The sequence below is a fragment of the Hemicordylus capensis genome, chromosome 4 (genome assembly GCF_027244095.1).
Source record: "Hemicordylus capensis ecotype Gifberg chromosome 4, rHemCap1.1.pri, whole genome shotgun sequence".
Lineage (NCBI taxonomy): Eukaryota > Metazoa > Chordata > Lepidosauria > Squamata > Cordylidae > Hemicordylus > Hemicordylus capensis.
Window position 1 is genome coordinate 208,820,366 of NC_069660.1, and position 16,227 is coordinate 208,836,592.

The following is a 16,227-nucleotide window of genomic DNA, read 5'->3' on the forward strand; positions in this document are numbered from 1 at the left end:
TGAGGTGGATGACACCATCACAAATTACACCATTGAGGTGTTCCTATGTGTCACTCAATACAACTGTACCAAATTTGGTTCCAACCAGTTAGATGGTCCACAGGCCACACGCGCCTCAAAGATTCATGCATCCGCCATCTTGAATTGGGGTGGATGACATCATTACAAATTGCACCATTCAAATACAAATAGTAATACAAAAAATGTTTATATACTTTTCAACAGAAGTTACCAAAGTGGTTTACATAGATATAAATAAATACATAAAAATGGTTCCCTGTCCCCAAAATGCTCACAATCTAAAAAAGAAACATAAGATAGACACCAGCAACAGTCACTGGAGGAATACTGTGCTGGAGATGGAAAGGGCCAGTTGCTCTCCCTCTGCTCAATAAAGAGAACCACCACGTTAAGAAGATGCCTCTTTGCTCAGTTAGCAGGGCAGTCTGAAGGGAGACCTAGGGGTTTCAGCCACATGATCCTCCCCAGTAGACCTGCCCTCTCATGAGCCCACCAGACGAGCCTACTAGACAAGCCCCCCAGCAGCAAGCTATCAGCAGAGCAGGAGATTGGCTTGGTCTGCATGGACTGCTTTGATGGGTGATCCCTTGCAAAACCATCCTAGGTCACGGTGTGGCACCCCCCCCGGATCCTTTCCCCTCCTTCATATACATCTCCCCTCCTAGGAAGTCATGTTCCCTTCCCTTTCCTGAGTAACAGGGAAATAGTGCCCCTTAAACCCCTACCCCCCTCAAATTGTACTTGTGCAGGACTGTGTGGGTGCAGGGCTCTTTGTGGGGTGGCAGTGCCATTGCTGTCAGAAGAAGTGCTGTCATGGCATTTACAGGGATTTAACTGCACTTTTCATGCTGAGGGCGGGTGGAGCACTCTGAAAATGCACAATTGTGCTCAGCACGCCCCCTTCAAGATTGTGGCCCATCGCAGCTGCTCCACTGATGTGCTGACACTTTGCCCACAGTCTGGCTATGGAGCTTTCTGGGATTGGCCTCAGCAGCCAAGCTGAGGGGCTCCCTCTCCTGGTACTTACAGTTTAGAATTGAATCCACGGGTTTGTCAACCTCCAGTTTCGTGCTACATCTGAATTCGGCCGCAGAATGCCAGGTGATCCTTAAGCTTACTTTCCTTAGGGAAAGTAGGCTAATAAGCCCTAAGAGCTGAGGCTTGAAATGCCCTCTCTGAAGCAGGAGCTCAGAAATGCCAGAGGATCATCATACATACAGTCTGTCCAGAATATTTTAAAGAAGAACCCTCATAGCAAAGAAGTTTGGTCTTGTAATTTTTATTCCACTGGTTTATTAGGACTCAAGAAAAAGTGCAAATAAGGAGGAAAAAATCCCACAAGACATGCTTCAGACAAGCTTCAAGAGATTTGAGCCAAAGTGGAATAAAGGAGGAGGGGAGTGCAGCAATTTCCTTTTAAAAAAATTATTCGCTCCCTGCCAGTAGATAAAAAGATAATTACATTACTGTAGACACTATTACCTTGACTCGATGTGGTAATATTAGCAATAACATCTCAGCAAATGAGGATTGTTAAGCTCAGACGGTTTCATTAATAATGGGTGGAGAAAGAGAAACAACGAGAAGTCGGGGGGATCTGAGGCATGTCTAACAAGACATTTCAAAGTGGAAATGAAAGCCAGGATGAGGGAGAAACTTGTCAGTTAGGCGAGTTAATGAAGCAGGACGACAGGAAAAAAGAATAATTCAAGGAAAGTGATGCACACTGCTTGAATGTTTGATACTGCTGGGAATGCTACATGTTGAATCAGTCTTGCAGAGACTTGCCAGTGGTGGCTAGCAGATGGGAAAGGCCCACTTCAGGGTGGATGAATTTGGAAGCCTGTTACTGACAGGAAGAGGAGGGAGGGACACATGGTACCTTCGGCATCATGCAAAGCAGCAATAATCTCGTTCCCCATGGCACTAAAAACCTAACTGACATGAATTAAAGGCAATTCACTTTGTGGTCTGCTCAGGCCAGGATATAAAAATGGCAGAGGCAAACATCAATAAATAAGCAGATGGGACAACCAAAAGGTCCACAGAGGCTGAGTAAAAATCTCAACAGGAAATGCACTGGCCAGCAAATGATACTGTGTATGTTAGGGGGCGGCCCAGTTGGGCACCAGCAACAGTCCATGCCAATCCAAGGGCTCACCTTGCTGACCCCTGAACCGCCAATACCCACCGGCAGCAGTGGCGTGGGTTAGCTGACAGACTCTCACTACTGCTGCCTTCACCCAGTATCCTTCATTGGCCAATGGAGGCATCCCCTAGAGACCTATGTGTTCTCAGGCCAATGTCCATTGGCCAATGGAGGGAATGGGAGAAGAAGGAGCTGCCATGCACATCTGCTTGTCAAGAGATTCATACAGAAGCTCCTCCTGCTGCCAGCATCCTCAGTCTTCACTGGTCAATGATGTGCAAGAAATACACTGGGGCTTCCTCTTCCGTCTGCCCTTTGAGAGGGGGAGAGGGGAAACTGCTGCCATCACCGGTAATTTGCCTCCCCATCCTCCAATAAGCTTGGAGGGTGGAGAGCCCAATGTGCCATGGGAGATCCAGAGCCCCCTAGGCCCCTTCACAAGCTAGTGCTGCTGTTGTGGGTACACATGGGACCAAGAGGATGATCGCTTGGGAAGTGGTGTGGGGTGTGTGTGTGTGTGTGTGTGTGTTATGGGCGGGGGGAGCTCTCTGGAGGTCTAGGTAGTGATGAACGTATAAGCCTAAGAGGAATGTTGGTCTCAACTCATAATTTATTTATTTATTATTTATTTAATATATTTATATACTGCCCAAAACTTGGTATAAATGTGGTCAGAGTTTAGGAACTGGGGGAGCTTTAAAATTGCCACCACCACTAACTCCAATCCATCTGAACAACATGCCCAAATCATCCCTGGAAATAGAGAGATAACATTGCAACTGCTAGTATCATACAGCAGTTGGGGCAAAATGAACGTGCTACCAAAATTTTTTCTTACATTTCTCCTTTGTACATGTTTGCGTTAAATATACTCTAAATAGTTGGCACCTGCATGTGATAATTATTTTAATTTTAATATTTGATATCTGGTGGTAATTGATGTTTTACAGTTTTCAGTAGCTGCCATGCAATTGATAGCTGCTATGCAATGGTAACTCACAGTAGCTGACATCCTGACTACATTTACTAGAGGAAGCCCTACTGAAACAAAGTAGTCCTTTAGAATAATGTCTGAGTACTACTACTACTACTACTACTACTGAGCCACCTAATGGCACAGTGAGGAAATGCTTGACTAACAAGCAGAAGGTTGCGGGTTCAAATCCCCACTGGTAGAGAGCTGGTCTTGTGGTAGCAAGCATGACTTGTCCCCTTAGTAAGCATGGTCCACCCTGGTTGCATTTGAATGGGTGACTAGAAATGTGAGCACTGTAAGGTATTTCCCTCAGGGGATGGAGCCGCTCTGGGAAGAGCAGAAGGTTTCAAGTTTCCTCCCTGACTTCTCCAAGATAGGGCTGAGAGAGATTCCTGCCTGCAACCTTGGAGAAGCCACTGCCAGTCTGTGAAGACAATACTGAGCTAGTTAGACCAATGGTCTGACTCAGTATATGGCAGCTTCCTATGTTCCTATATCAGGCAGCAGTGATATAGGAAGATGCTGAAAGGTATCATCTCATACTGTGCAGGAGGAGGCAATGGTAAACTCCTCCTGTATTCTATCAAAAGAAAACCACAGGGCTCTGTGGGCGCCAAGAGTCGAAAATGACCTGACGACACACTTTATCTTTAGAACTACTACTGAGTAATGTCAACCAGTGGCTTTAAACAGTTCTCCTTCGGGGAATGCTTTCCGCACTCCCTTCCCTGCCAAATAAACCTCTGCATATTTGCCACAGAAGCCTTGTACATTGCAAAGAATTCTGAGGCATCCTTTAGAATGCACATTTGGTCGGCACAGAATGGCAGTGGGCCTCACCATCACCCACTGCAAACTGAACATGTGCCTTAGGACACCCCCAGCTTTCTCCTATGGCTGTGTCATTTCAGAAGAATCTCAGTAGTCATGAGCAAACTATCTTGTATATTGATATATTTCCTATTATTTCTACATTGCATTTCAATAACAAAGTGCTCAAAGCCGTTTACGTAGCAAAAGAAAAGATGCTGGTCCCCTGCCCCAAAGGGGCTCACAATCAAGAAAGAAGCACATGGGAGACAGCAGCAACTGGACGGATGCTACACTGGGAGATAGTTCTGTATTTTTCGCACAAACATATGTAGGAAGTTGATTAACAAATCATCCTTTAAAAGGATCAAAATATAAAAATGCAAGTTGTTTTTTACAGCTCCTTTGAAAACATAGCTATTTATAATTCACTTCTATATGTTTAATTGGGGGAGGGGAGCTACCTCTGTAATGAATTTCAATAGTCAGACTCCAGTGAAATGATACCTCAGGTGAATAGTGACTGTCTGAATAAGTTTGACACAGAAAATGTAGCCTTTATGCTGAAAACAGAAATGGACAGTAATTAATGCAAGAATTACTGTACAGATCAAGTTAAGTTCAGTGGATGTGAAGCCTTGCGAAGATAATTGCAAATGGAGCAAACAAATCAATGAGGACCTTTCTAATTTTATTTTAAAGAGCAGGTAGATTTCATATCTAAGAATCTAATGAGCCTTTAAAGGCAGGGGGCGGGGGGGGGGGTAGCGCGGAGTAGATGCCAGCTATGAGTTGGAAGTCCTGAGTTCAAACTTCAACTCAGTCGTGAACACAGAGCTGTTCTGTGAATTATGTGGGTGAGATGGTAGACTGAGGTGAAAGCATCAGTCTACCATTTCTAGACTGTACCATTTCTTTGAATGCTCCCCTACACACAGAAATGTATTGCATGTAATAATCTAGCACTTCAGGGAGGTAGGATACACAACCATCTCCTTAAGGTGACAATTTATTATTTTATTATTTTCATTATTTATTTAATTTATATACCTCTTGACTCCAAAGGCTCTAGGCAGTTTACAAAAATAAACTCAATAAAAACAGAATAAAACCAACTATTAAACAATTAAAATTTTTAAACATTCAAAGAGCACCACAATTAAAAAATTTAAACAGCAATTAAAAATTTAAAACATTCAGAGATTATGAAAAGCCTAGCTAAAAAAGTGTGTCTTGAGGGCTCTTTTAAAGGGTGGTAAAGATGTTAACCCACAAATATCTATAGGGAGCACATTCCACAGCCCAGGAGTGACTACAGAGAAGGCCCGCTCCTGAGCCATCGCCAGACAAGCTTGAGGTATATGGAGACGGACCTCTCCCGATGACCTTATTGTGCGATGGCGATCATGCAGAAGAAGGTGCCTTCCCAGGTAACCCGGTCCTAAGCGGTTTAGGGTTTTAAACATAATTACCAGCACTTTGTATTTTCCCGGAAACCTATTGGCAGCCAATAGGTTTACTTCATACAAGGAGGGTGTTTTTTGTTTTACTTAGGGAAGCATTCAGGAATGACAACAACCTCCCACACAGTCTCAAGTTGCATAATCTAGAATTAATGTATAGAATGGCACTCACTATCGAGCTTAAGCAAGGAACTCAGCCTCAGTGGGTATGTCCTGTGCCCCATCAGTAAGATGGAGTATGTCATGTTGGTCTGTTCTACAGGGTTTTGTTACGATTACTGAAATAGCATACATGAAACGATGTGAATGATGTACATTATATTCATTACTACTGCTGCCGTAGTAATCATCCTGACATGAAACATATGGAAATCAAGAGTCCTTGACTTGCCAGGGCTTGTTGGTTCTCTTTTAGCTCTCTTTTAACTTTTGATCCACCCTTTGAACATGTAAGCCAATCAGAGGCTGAAATGAGATAAAATATTAACTTGGGGAATCTGTTGGAATAATTAAATCCTTTGGCCTGTTTCTGGGCTCTCTCTCTCTTACCTTGGGCTTTTTGGCTACATATTACATAAGAACATAAGAACAGCCCTGCTGGATGGCCCATCTAGGCCAGCTTCGCACAGTTGCCCACCAGATGCCGCTGGAAGCCACAGGCAGGAGTTGAGGGCCTGCCCTCTCTCCTGCTGTTACTCCCCTGCAACTGGTACTCAGAGGCATCCTGCCTTAGAACACTAACCTGTGTTTTAGCCACCTGACCATGTTTGCCCTCAGGAGTGTAGCTATAATTGAGTGGATGGGTTCAAAGAACCCAGGCCCCCAGCTCTTGAGGGGCACTCCAGTCCAGTCCTCCCTATTTCTTTCATTATCTCCCTCACTCCAAGCAGCCACCAGGGAGAGTGGCAAACATGGGCCCCCTCTCCCCTAGCTACACCCTTGTTTGCCCTCATACTTTGCTCGATCCTTGTTTTGCTCTAATTTCAACTCCCAATTTCTATTCTTCTTTGAATTGGAGAGTAATCCAGTGTTTACTGCTAACTTTGACCCTTGTAACTAAAACTTGATGGAGTTCCATCTCCTCCATTCCTGATCTGGTGGGAATACTGTGCACATCAACTCTGATGTCCAACCATGGCCTTTTATTTAGCCTTTGTTCTCTAATCAGGCAGTGACATCAGGGAGCAGCAGCATGAAAGCACCTACCCCACTCCTGCAACGTTGCTCAGATCTGAAAAGGAGGAGTGAGACAGAGTGGATAAGGAGAGGAGGAGAGGAGAGGAGAGGAGAGGAGAGGAGAATGGTGGGGAAATGTTCTAGGCCACACTCTCCTCTCTCTTCTCCCTCTCATCATTTTCAAATATGAGTGAGGCAGTGGTGGTGGTAGGAAAGTAAGCTAGGCACTGTCATGCTACTGTGCCAGAGAGAGGCAGTGGGGAGTTGGTAGGGCAACATATAGCACCCCACCTCAAGTACCTGAGGGTCTTGGGCCACCCCATGTATCCCTTTGGCTGTTTTTTCCCCCCATGTAGACACACTCAGATTGTTAAGAATCCCTAAAACAAGTGTAAGTGTATGTGTGTGTGTGTGTGTACATAAAAAAGCCAAACCTGCCAACCCGTCATACACACACACACACACACACACACACGTAAATACAGCTCAGATACAACAAAGACATACTGTACTATATATTTTCTGGGGGGGAAATAGCTTAAACCTAGTTATATATATCCTGAATGTGGCCTATTAAAATCATATCAAGATTATGACACAAAACAATTTAGAGTAAGGCTTCCACAGAGCACCAGAAAGTAGATGAAGAGAAAGGACACAGAGGAGAAATGGAACGAACTATAGGTTAAATTAGTGCATGCCCCAAGAGGTTATGTGCATCATGTAGCAATAAATATACTATGAAGAAAAAAGATTAAAGGAGAAGTTCAAAAAGTAATCAAGCCGCCAAAAGAAGGCATATAGAGAGTAATATTTAAACCACGGTGGAACTTCCCCTTAGCTCCTATGGTACTACAAAGCTCCACTTACTTTAATTTTGAAGTAGGTTTAGAAGAAGAACTGAAGAATGAATGACTCGGTGAAATGAAAGCTTTACGAGAACATTAAATATACATAGGGGAGGAGCAAAAACAAACTAGAAGACGGTCTGGTGGCATACAGTACAGTCTTACTGTTGAAGTTGACCAGGTCTGCTTCGATGGGAGAGCGCCTGGTAAGAAACTCTGTGTAAACTGCACTGAGTGCCTCAGAGGGAAAGTGGTGTATCAATGTGGTAAATAAATGAGAGATTTAAAATATGACAACTTCATGTGCAAAAAAGAAGTGGACAAGCTACCGGAGACCACTCTACCACTTGCTCACAACATAGTGAAGTGATCCTTTCTGTTCACAAGGCATTTCTATCACCCTACCCCCCCACCAGGAACTGGCATCAGGGTGAGCTAAGAATGCTTGTGGACCTTTCAAGTACTGATGCTGAAATTCAAAGTTTTTGATGTTCCTCTGTATGCTGTTGTGGCTGCTGATGTCCAATGCAATGTCTCCAGTTTCCCCCCTCTCTACCATCAGTATTCAGTACCAACAAATGTACCTCAAAATCAGGGTCACTGAGCTCTAGATGCACATTCACCATGGAGTTCTCAGACATTTTCCAGAGCTGAGCTTAGGGAAAACCACTTCTGAAGCTTGGAAGTAAAAGCCAGCTGTGCACAACTGATTGACGGATGGCTTTGATGTTACAATCCCATCTCCCTCAAGCAGTTTTGCAATTTGGAAAAAAAATTGATTGAGGATTTCAAAAAAGGAAAGAAAAATAGGTACCACATGAACTTTTAATCACAAAATGTACAAGAGTTGCTTAAACAAGTTTAAAAGAAACCAAGTTGTTCTGGTAAGAACTAATCTGCCTACTTCCCTTTCACAATCTCTACAAATGGACTAAATTTGGTCCAAATCGGTTAGGCAGTTCACAAGTTAGCTCACTTATGCCTCATTAATGTGTTTGCCATCTTGACGTGGGGTCTATGACATAACAAACTACGCCATTGAGTTGTCCCTATGTGTCCCTACAACTGTATCAAATTTGGTCCAAATTGGTTCCCACTTGCACCTCAAATGTTCACACATCCACCATCTTGAATTGGAACAGATGACATAAATACAAACATGCTGTTGAAGTAGCTCTATGTGTTCCTGCAGCTGTAGCAAAGTTGGTTCAAATTGGTTAGGCAGTTATGTAGCCCTCTTCTGACTCAAGAGGCCCTAACGTAGCCCTCTTGTGACTCAAATGTTTACACGTCCACCATCTTGAACTCGGGTGGATAACATCATTACAAACTATGCCATTGAGGTGTCCTTATGTGTCCCTACAGCTGTAGCAAATTTGGTTCAAATCGGTGCACAAGTTAGCCCACTTGCACCTCAAATGTTTATGCGTCCACCATCTTGAATTGGGGTGGATGACATCCTCACAAACTATGCCATTGAGGTGTCCCTATGGGTCCCTACAACTGTACCCAATTTGGAAAGTAGGCTAAAAAGCAGACAGGCCATCATAAGCAAGGTTTGGCAGGGGGCGGGGCTGACAGCTACCTTGGCATTTGGAACAGAGTCTAGTGATTGTAGCACATGTGGGTGAAGCCAGGCTTGCCCCACGAGAGAGAGAAATCACATTTGCTCCTTTTAAAAAGGTATTCAGTACATGTCACACTATGTTAAATTGAAAGTACAAGGCCAATGAGAAACTACAATGGCACCCTTTGGCTGCCCTCATTAAACCTCTGAGAAAGATGCATAATATACTTTAACATTCTTTTAATACTGTTGCTTTGAGAACTTTCTCCACAATGCAGATTCATATACAAAATGTATAATAAAAATGGGGATCACTGGAATGATTCCTTTTGTCTGCATTTTTTGTCTTTGTGTCTTGAAAGTCAGAGTGCAGAACATTCACAATATCATTGAAAACATAGTAAGTAATAGAAGAGCAGGCCCTTTGTTAAATTTTCATATAGAGATTGACAACTTTATACTGTTTCTAGGTTGTACATAACAACAAAATAGTGGAGCATTCCATTATTATATTATTCAATGTGGAGGGCTGGGCACTCTCTGGCCTATAATGAATACAAATACAAAGTTGATCATATTATAAAGTAACAGAATTATTTAAAGATTCAGGAAAGAAAAATGAGCTTTGATTATTGTCATTATGTAAATGTTACAGAGTCAAATTAAAATCTGAATTTATCCAGAAAACTTACCAGATTGAGTCTTTTGTGATTTTGGGATCCATCTTTCCATTTTCATCCAGAAAGAAATCAATTTGTAAATTGGCATTGTTATCATGGGCTGATGAAAAGGTGGTGATAACCCTTGCAGGAATTCCTATGCATCTCAAAACTGTACCAAAGAAAGAGGAGAAGTGAAAGCATTTTATTCAAGTCAAAATGGCGACACTTGTATGAAAGGATTAGATATAGCCTGTTGGGTTCTTGAGATTACTGAAAGTAGATACATTACTAGACCACATGAGACATTTACTTGCTTGCCCTGTAGAGTTAGTGTAGGAGGGCTACATTGTCCATAAATTATGACAAGACTATGACCCAGTTCAGACATCATTGGGAACCATAGTTTAATCATGGTTTCATGCAACGCTCACAAGTCTCGAGCTTGCACACTCCCTCTTCCCCTTTATGCATGAGGGAAGAATATTTTGAATTTCCAGTCCTAGCTTACAACATTTCAGGATTTGCTATGACATTCAAACCCAGCAAATCCTGGTCTGCTCTAAAGCAGAGTTTAGAAAGTGGGGTTGTGTTTGTAATTATTGTCTTAAAATAATTAAATAGATTGCCAAAACTTTGCCTTCTGGAACAAAACATGAAAAGTACCTTAAAGGAAAATACTTAGGGTGGCTACACATGTAATACAGCCACTAAGGTTACCATGAACCATGGGTTCCCCATGAGCACACACTCCTGGCATGAGCCATTACTTTTGCACCAGTCGTGTTGTCTGAACACAGAACTGTCGGCTTATCCTGCAGCACTTCTCATCAGAAATTTGACAACTGTAACCTAGATTTGAAATTGGTTACTGATGTCGGGTTTCCAGAAGAAAGAGCTGCAGGATAAGTCGTGCACTCACAGAGAACCAACAGTTTGCAGCAATATTACTTGCCATGTTTTATGTGTCCTTAATTTCTAGGGACAGAATGCTTACTTCTCATAAATAGTTTTTCCCTACCATTAGTGGCAACCTGCCAGGAACAGCTGGACGCAACAATGTATATGCACAATCTGATTTGTCTAAATTAGTACAAATTAATACAGGAAGGAGCATAGCAAGCTTGAAGTGGGCCCTGGGACAAAAAGTAAAGACTAGCCTCTGCCCCATCTCTCTACCTTCTCCATCAGAGAGGCAGGAGGGGGAGAGCAAAGAGCAAGCTAAAGAGATTAGACTTGTGCATTTTGATTCGGCAACAAAATGTTTTGTCTGAAAATGGCATTTTCAGATGTTTTGTATACAAATCGAAATGAAAAAATTAAAAACAAATTTTTTTGTATCCAAATCGAAATGACCCTCTTTTGGAGCCGAATTTTTGTTTTATTTTGTTCTTCGGAGCTTTGGTCTCTGACTGCAACAACTAGGGAGGCAGTGAGTGTCTGTCAAGAAGAGATTAGCAGAAGATAAGATATGCAAAAAGCAGGCACAGCATAGCTGAGGAAGCTCATTTCCTTGGAATGTGTTCTATTGTGATGCAATTATGTGCTAAGAAATTCTGATTGCCAGCTCTAAAAAACAATGCCCTGTTTCCACTCTGGGCTGATTGCTTTGAGGGTGGAGGGGGGTGGGAGTTTGTTTCAGTTCATTAACAAGTTACTCACTTGCTTCTGGCTTTCTGGCTGCCTCATTCAAGAGAGACAGAGATTTTGCATTGCATGTCTCAACTCAAGTTTCCATGATGCCATGCTTACCTTGCTACCTGCCTGAGCCCAGCATACTGCTCCCTATTCAGTTACCAATCAATCAATCAATCATGTTTATTTACGGTCATAGACCAAAATTTACATACATAATAATACACATAATATAGTAGTAATATATACATAATATAATCAGGAACATGGACTCATCCTAATCAGCAGTTTCCCGTTTGCATAATCTGGTTTACCATCTGTTGTCTAGCCTTCTTAGCTATGTGTATATACTATATAATGCAATTCAAATGCCTGCCTGCCTGCCTGCCTAGGATAGTTTGTTATTCTGCTGCCTCTGTGTGATCTTGCTTTGGAAACCGGTTCTTTGTAAAGCTCTGCTATTGTTGTTGATGTGTTGAAAAAAATGTCTGTGGATGAGAACTGCTTGCTTGGTAGAGGAGGGAGAGTAGGGCACACTTGATGCTGCTGTTAACCGTATTTTGCTGCAGCAGTGGAGTGTGGGCTTGGGGGTTGCAGCAGTGGAGCATGGGCTTGCGGGAGTGAGGGGTTGTTGAAGTTTTTGTGTCTTTGTGGCAAATTTGGGGCAGAAAGGGGTCTGCTGGGGCAGAACAGTGGGTTGGGTAGAAGTGCCCCAAGGGGTGCCTGCCACAATCCAGACTCCTGTGGAATTGGCCTAAGGGCTGCTTTCTTAGGAATTGTTGAAGTTGCAGTGTCTTTGAGGCAGATTTGGGGCAGAAAGGGGTCTGCTGGGGCAGAACAGTGGGTTGGGTGGAAGTGCCCAAGGGGTGCCTGCCACAATCCAGACTCCCATGGAATTGGCCTAAGGGCTGATTTTTAAGTGTGTATCTTTGGGGCAGATTTGGGGCAGAAAGAGGTCTGCAGGGGCAAAACAGTGGGTTGGGAGGAAGTGTCCCAAAGGGTGCCTGCCACCACCCATATTTCAAAGGAATTGATCAAAGGGTTGTTGTTGTTTTTGTAATTTGGGGAGGTTTGATGTCTTTAAGCTTTTCCTCCATAGGGAATAATGGTGGTTTCAGCAGCCCCATAACTTCACTTGGGGGGCACTGGTGTGGTGCTGAGCAAGTGGTGCTGTACTGCACAGAGGGTGCCCCTGGATTGCTAACGCATTGGGGTACTGGGCTTTGTTTTTTCTGAGGTGTTGAGTTTAGATTCTCTGATAGCAAATTAGATTTTTAATGAAAAATCATGAATCCACCCTCACATGCTACTAGAGAATCTACTCTCAGAACACCTCTAGAACAACAAAACCCTGTACTTCAAGGGTTGGCAACCCATGTGGGTGGTTGGCATCCTATGTGCACTACACCGCCACTTGCTCTGGGCCACCCCAGTGCCCCTCAGGTGGAGTTATGGGACTGCAGAAACCTCCATTATACCCTACGAGGAAAATTGGAAAGACACGTAACTTCATTAATTCTTTAAAAATCAGCCCTTTGGCCAAATTCCTATGAAAAAATTGTGGTAGCTTCTTTGTACCAAATGGGCACTACCACCAACCACACTCCACTCTGGGCCACCTCTCTCCCCCCCACCCCATGTGAAGCTATACTTTTCCTGAAATCTCCATCATACCCTATGGGGAAAATCTGAAAGATGCGCAAACTTCAACAATTCACCAAAAATGAGCCATTTGCACAATTCCTTTGAAATTTTTGTGGTAGCTGCCACTCATTGGGCACTACAACCCCCACCCACTCTTTTGACCATGTGACCCATTTTTAAATCCAAATTAATTCAGATTCGGATTCAGATTAGTTCAGATACAAAACAAAACTGGGGTGATTCAGAAGGCTTAATTTCAGACAAAATACAAAATGGGGTTGATTCGGATTTGGGATAAATCAAAACAGAAAGAATACAAAACACCCAACCCTAAAAGAGATGTGCACGAATAAGATTTTTCTATTCAATTTGTGCATGAATCGAATCACAATATATTCTAATCAATTCATTGAAACAGTGGCTATTGCCAGCCATTTTGATGAATCAACCCGAATCAATTCAAGTGATTTGAGTGATTTGGCCATAGGGAACAATTGGGAACTCAAACCATTGTTTCCCATGGGTAGATCCTAGGGACACCAAAGTGAGATGGGTGGTAGGGCATGATGGGTGCTACCTACCACTCAACCAATCAAACTACAATAGAAATGGGCAAGTGGGCGATTTTTGAAATTTTGTTGCCCTTTCCCGAAAACCCCCATAGGATCCTATGGAGGTTTTGGAGAAAGGTTTTTTAAAAATCACCTACTTGCCCATTTATTTTGTGGGTTGGGTGGCAGATAACACTCATTATGCCCTACTACCCATCCCACTTTGGTGTCCCTAGGACCTACCCATGGGGAACAATGGGGTGTTTCAAGTTCCCCATTGTTTCCTATGGCCAAAACAAGCAGAGTACACAAATTTTGCAACCCTGCCATGAAAAACAATAACAGAAGCACACAGTCCCTCCCAACAAAGAACACATTTTGCCAAACACACCAAAAAATGGCCAAAAAAGAATCACACCCAGAATCCACTGCCAGCCACAGTTCCTGTGCTGCAGTAACACCATTGACACAAGTTGCTCTGTCACACACAATTATGACTCCTTACTTCAGCATTGCAACAGCTGCCACAGCAGCACCCTTAGGTGCCAGCAAAACATAGCCATACTCAATTAGAACAATATCTTCAACCACATTTTGACTGAGTACACCTTGCAATGTAGAATGCAGATTGCAGAGCAGTGAGTGAAGCACAAGTTAGTCTCAAGGCCAGATATGGAGCTCATCACAGCAATCACCAAGAAATATCACACACACACCCCCGAACTGCGACTGTCCATTTCTTGCCACAACACCATCTCAGAAACAGACCAAACCACAACTCAAGGAAAGAAGGAAGGCACCCAAGTTCTGCCTTTGTCAATCTTAAATCTAGTAAAACCAGTTAATAATATAGCAGACATAGTGTACCTAGTATACTCAGTGCTGAGAAAAGCAAACCACAAAACCATCCCTTCCTTGATTCCTTCCTTCCTCCTCTCCTGATGTATCCTCTTCAAGGACACGCTAAGGGCTCTCCCTCCCTTTCCTCCCCAGGCCCTTTGAAAATATTTTGAAATTCCCTCTTTTTTGTCTCTCCTCCCTCTACCAAGCCAATGGGGGCACAGTTGCCCATGACAACACTTGATTTGTATGTTAACAAGCCAACCAAGAAGCAAGGAAATCTCAAGCCAATCAGAAGCCAGTGTTAGAAAACTAGTCAGCAAAGGGGGAAAGCCTGCCCAAATGGTGCTGGAACACTCAAATCGACTTGAGCTCGAATCAGGCCCATTATTAGAAGGGTGATTCAATTTGAGTTCGAATCACTTGGATCAACCTGATTCTAGCTTGAATTGATTTGACTAGAATTGATTTGCACATCTCTACAAGCTAACACTCAGCTGCCAAGTCCGTCTCCTTCAGGGGCCCAAGGACATTTACCCCCCACCCCGTCTTGTTCAATTATAGCTATGCCCCTGGCTTGAACAGCAGCTATATTTTTCAAACCACTGCTCCAGAATAATTGACTTCTATTTTGCAGCCCAGATTAAGTGTGACTTCCTGACAATTATTTATTAGGCCTGTGCAAAGTTCTGACTGAAGCCAAATACTCTGCACAGTCCCCTTGGCACTGTGCAGAAGGGAACATTCCCAACATTTAGTGCTGAGCTTTGCCCAGAGTTGTTGAGGTTCCTTTAAGGGAAATGGAACCTTCATGAGCCCAAGGCCTAGAGCCATCTTAGAAGACACATCTGTAGCACTAGGAACTGCAGTTCTATATAGAGCACTAGGATTCAGGAAGCAATGGAAACCATTGCCCCAGGCCTCTCATGGGGGTGGGTACACTAATAATAATTATTTTTTATTCTTATTCTTATTCTTATTCTTATTACTGGCTGCGCAAGAACAGGCACTAAGAACAAATGCAATAAGAGCAAAAGTCGAAAAGTCAACAACAAACAGCAAGTGCCGCCTTTGTAAAGAAGCAGATGAAACAGTGGACCACCTAATCAGCTGTTGTAAAAAGATTGCACAGACTGACTACAAACAAAGGCATGACAAGGTAGCAGGGATGATACACTGGAACATCTGCAAAAAATACAAGCTACCTGTAGCCAAAAATTGGTGGGGTCATAAAATTGAAAAAGTTGAAGAAAATGAAGATGTAAAAATATTATGGGACTTCCGACTACAAACAGACAAACATCTGCCACACAATACACCAGATATCACTGTAGTCGAGAAGAAAGAAAAACAAGTTAAAATAATCGACATAGCAATACCAGGGGATAGCAGAATAGAAGAAAAAGAAATGGAAAAAATCACAAAATACAAAGATCTACAAATTGAAATTGAAAGGCTGTGGCAGAAAAAGACCCAAATAATCCCAGTGGTAATTGGCACCCTGGGTGCAGTTCCAAAAGACCTTGAAGAGCACCTCAACACCATAGGGGCCACAGAAATCACCATCAGCCAATTACAAAAAGCAGCTTTACTGGGAACAGCCTATATTCTGCGACGATATCTATAACAACTGGCAATAAAATTCAGCCATCCCAGGTCCTTGGGAAGGACTCGATGTCTGGATAAAACAAACCAGTCAATAACACCTGTCTGGCTGTGTAAACAAGAAATAATAATAACAACTACCTTGGTGTGGTTGTGGGGCTTGTGTGCTCTGAGGAAGGTGAGAGCTATGCCAGAGGTCCAACCATACTGGACAGGTCTCACCAGAGGAGCCAGACAAAGAGTGCCTCTTCCATCAACAATATGGTGAGACGAAACTTTAATA

The 16,227-nt window shown here is 43.0% G+C and overlaps 1 protein-coding gene across 3 annotated transcripts in view; it reads right to left on the reverse strand.

Annotated features, from left to right (window-relative positions):
- Positions 1-16,227, reverse strand: part of F13A1 (coagulation factor XIII A chain) — a 147,066-nt gene that overhangs the window by 40,736 nt on the left and 90,103 nt on the right. For all 3 annotated transcript variants that reach the window (XM_053249232.1, XM_053249231.1, XM_053249234.1), the window contains one exon: positions 9,703-9,841. In XM_053249232.1, coding sequence (XP_053105207.1) covers positions 9,703-9,841 — 139 coding nt within the window. The remainder of the gene's footprint in view (positions 1-9,702; positions 9,842-16,227) is intronic.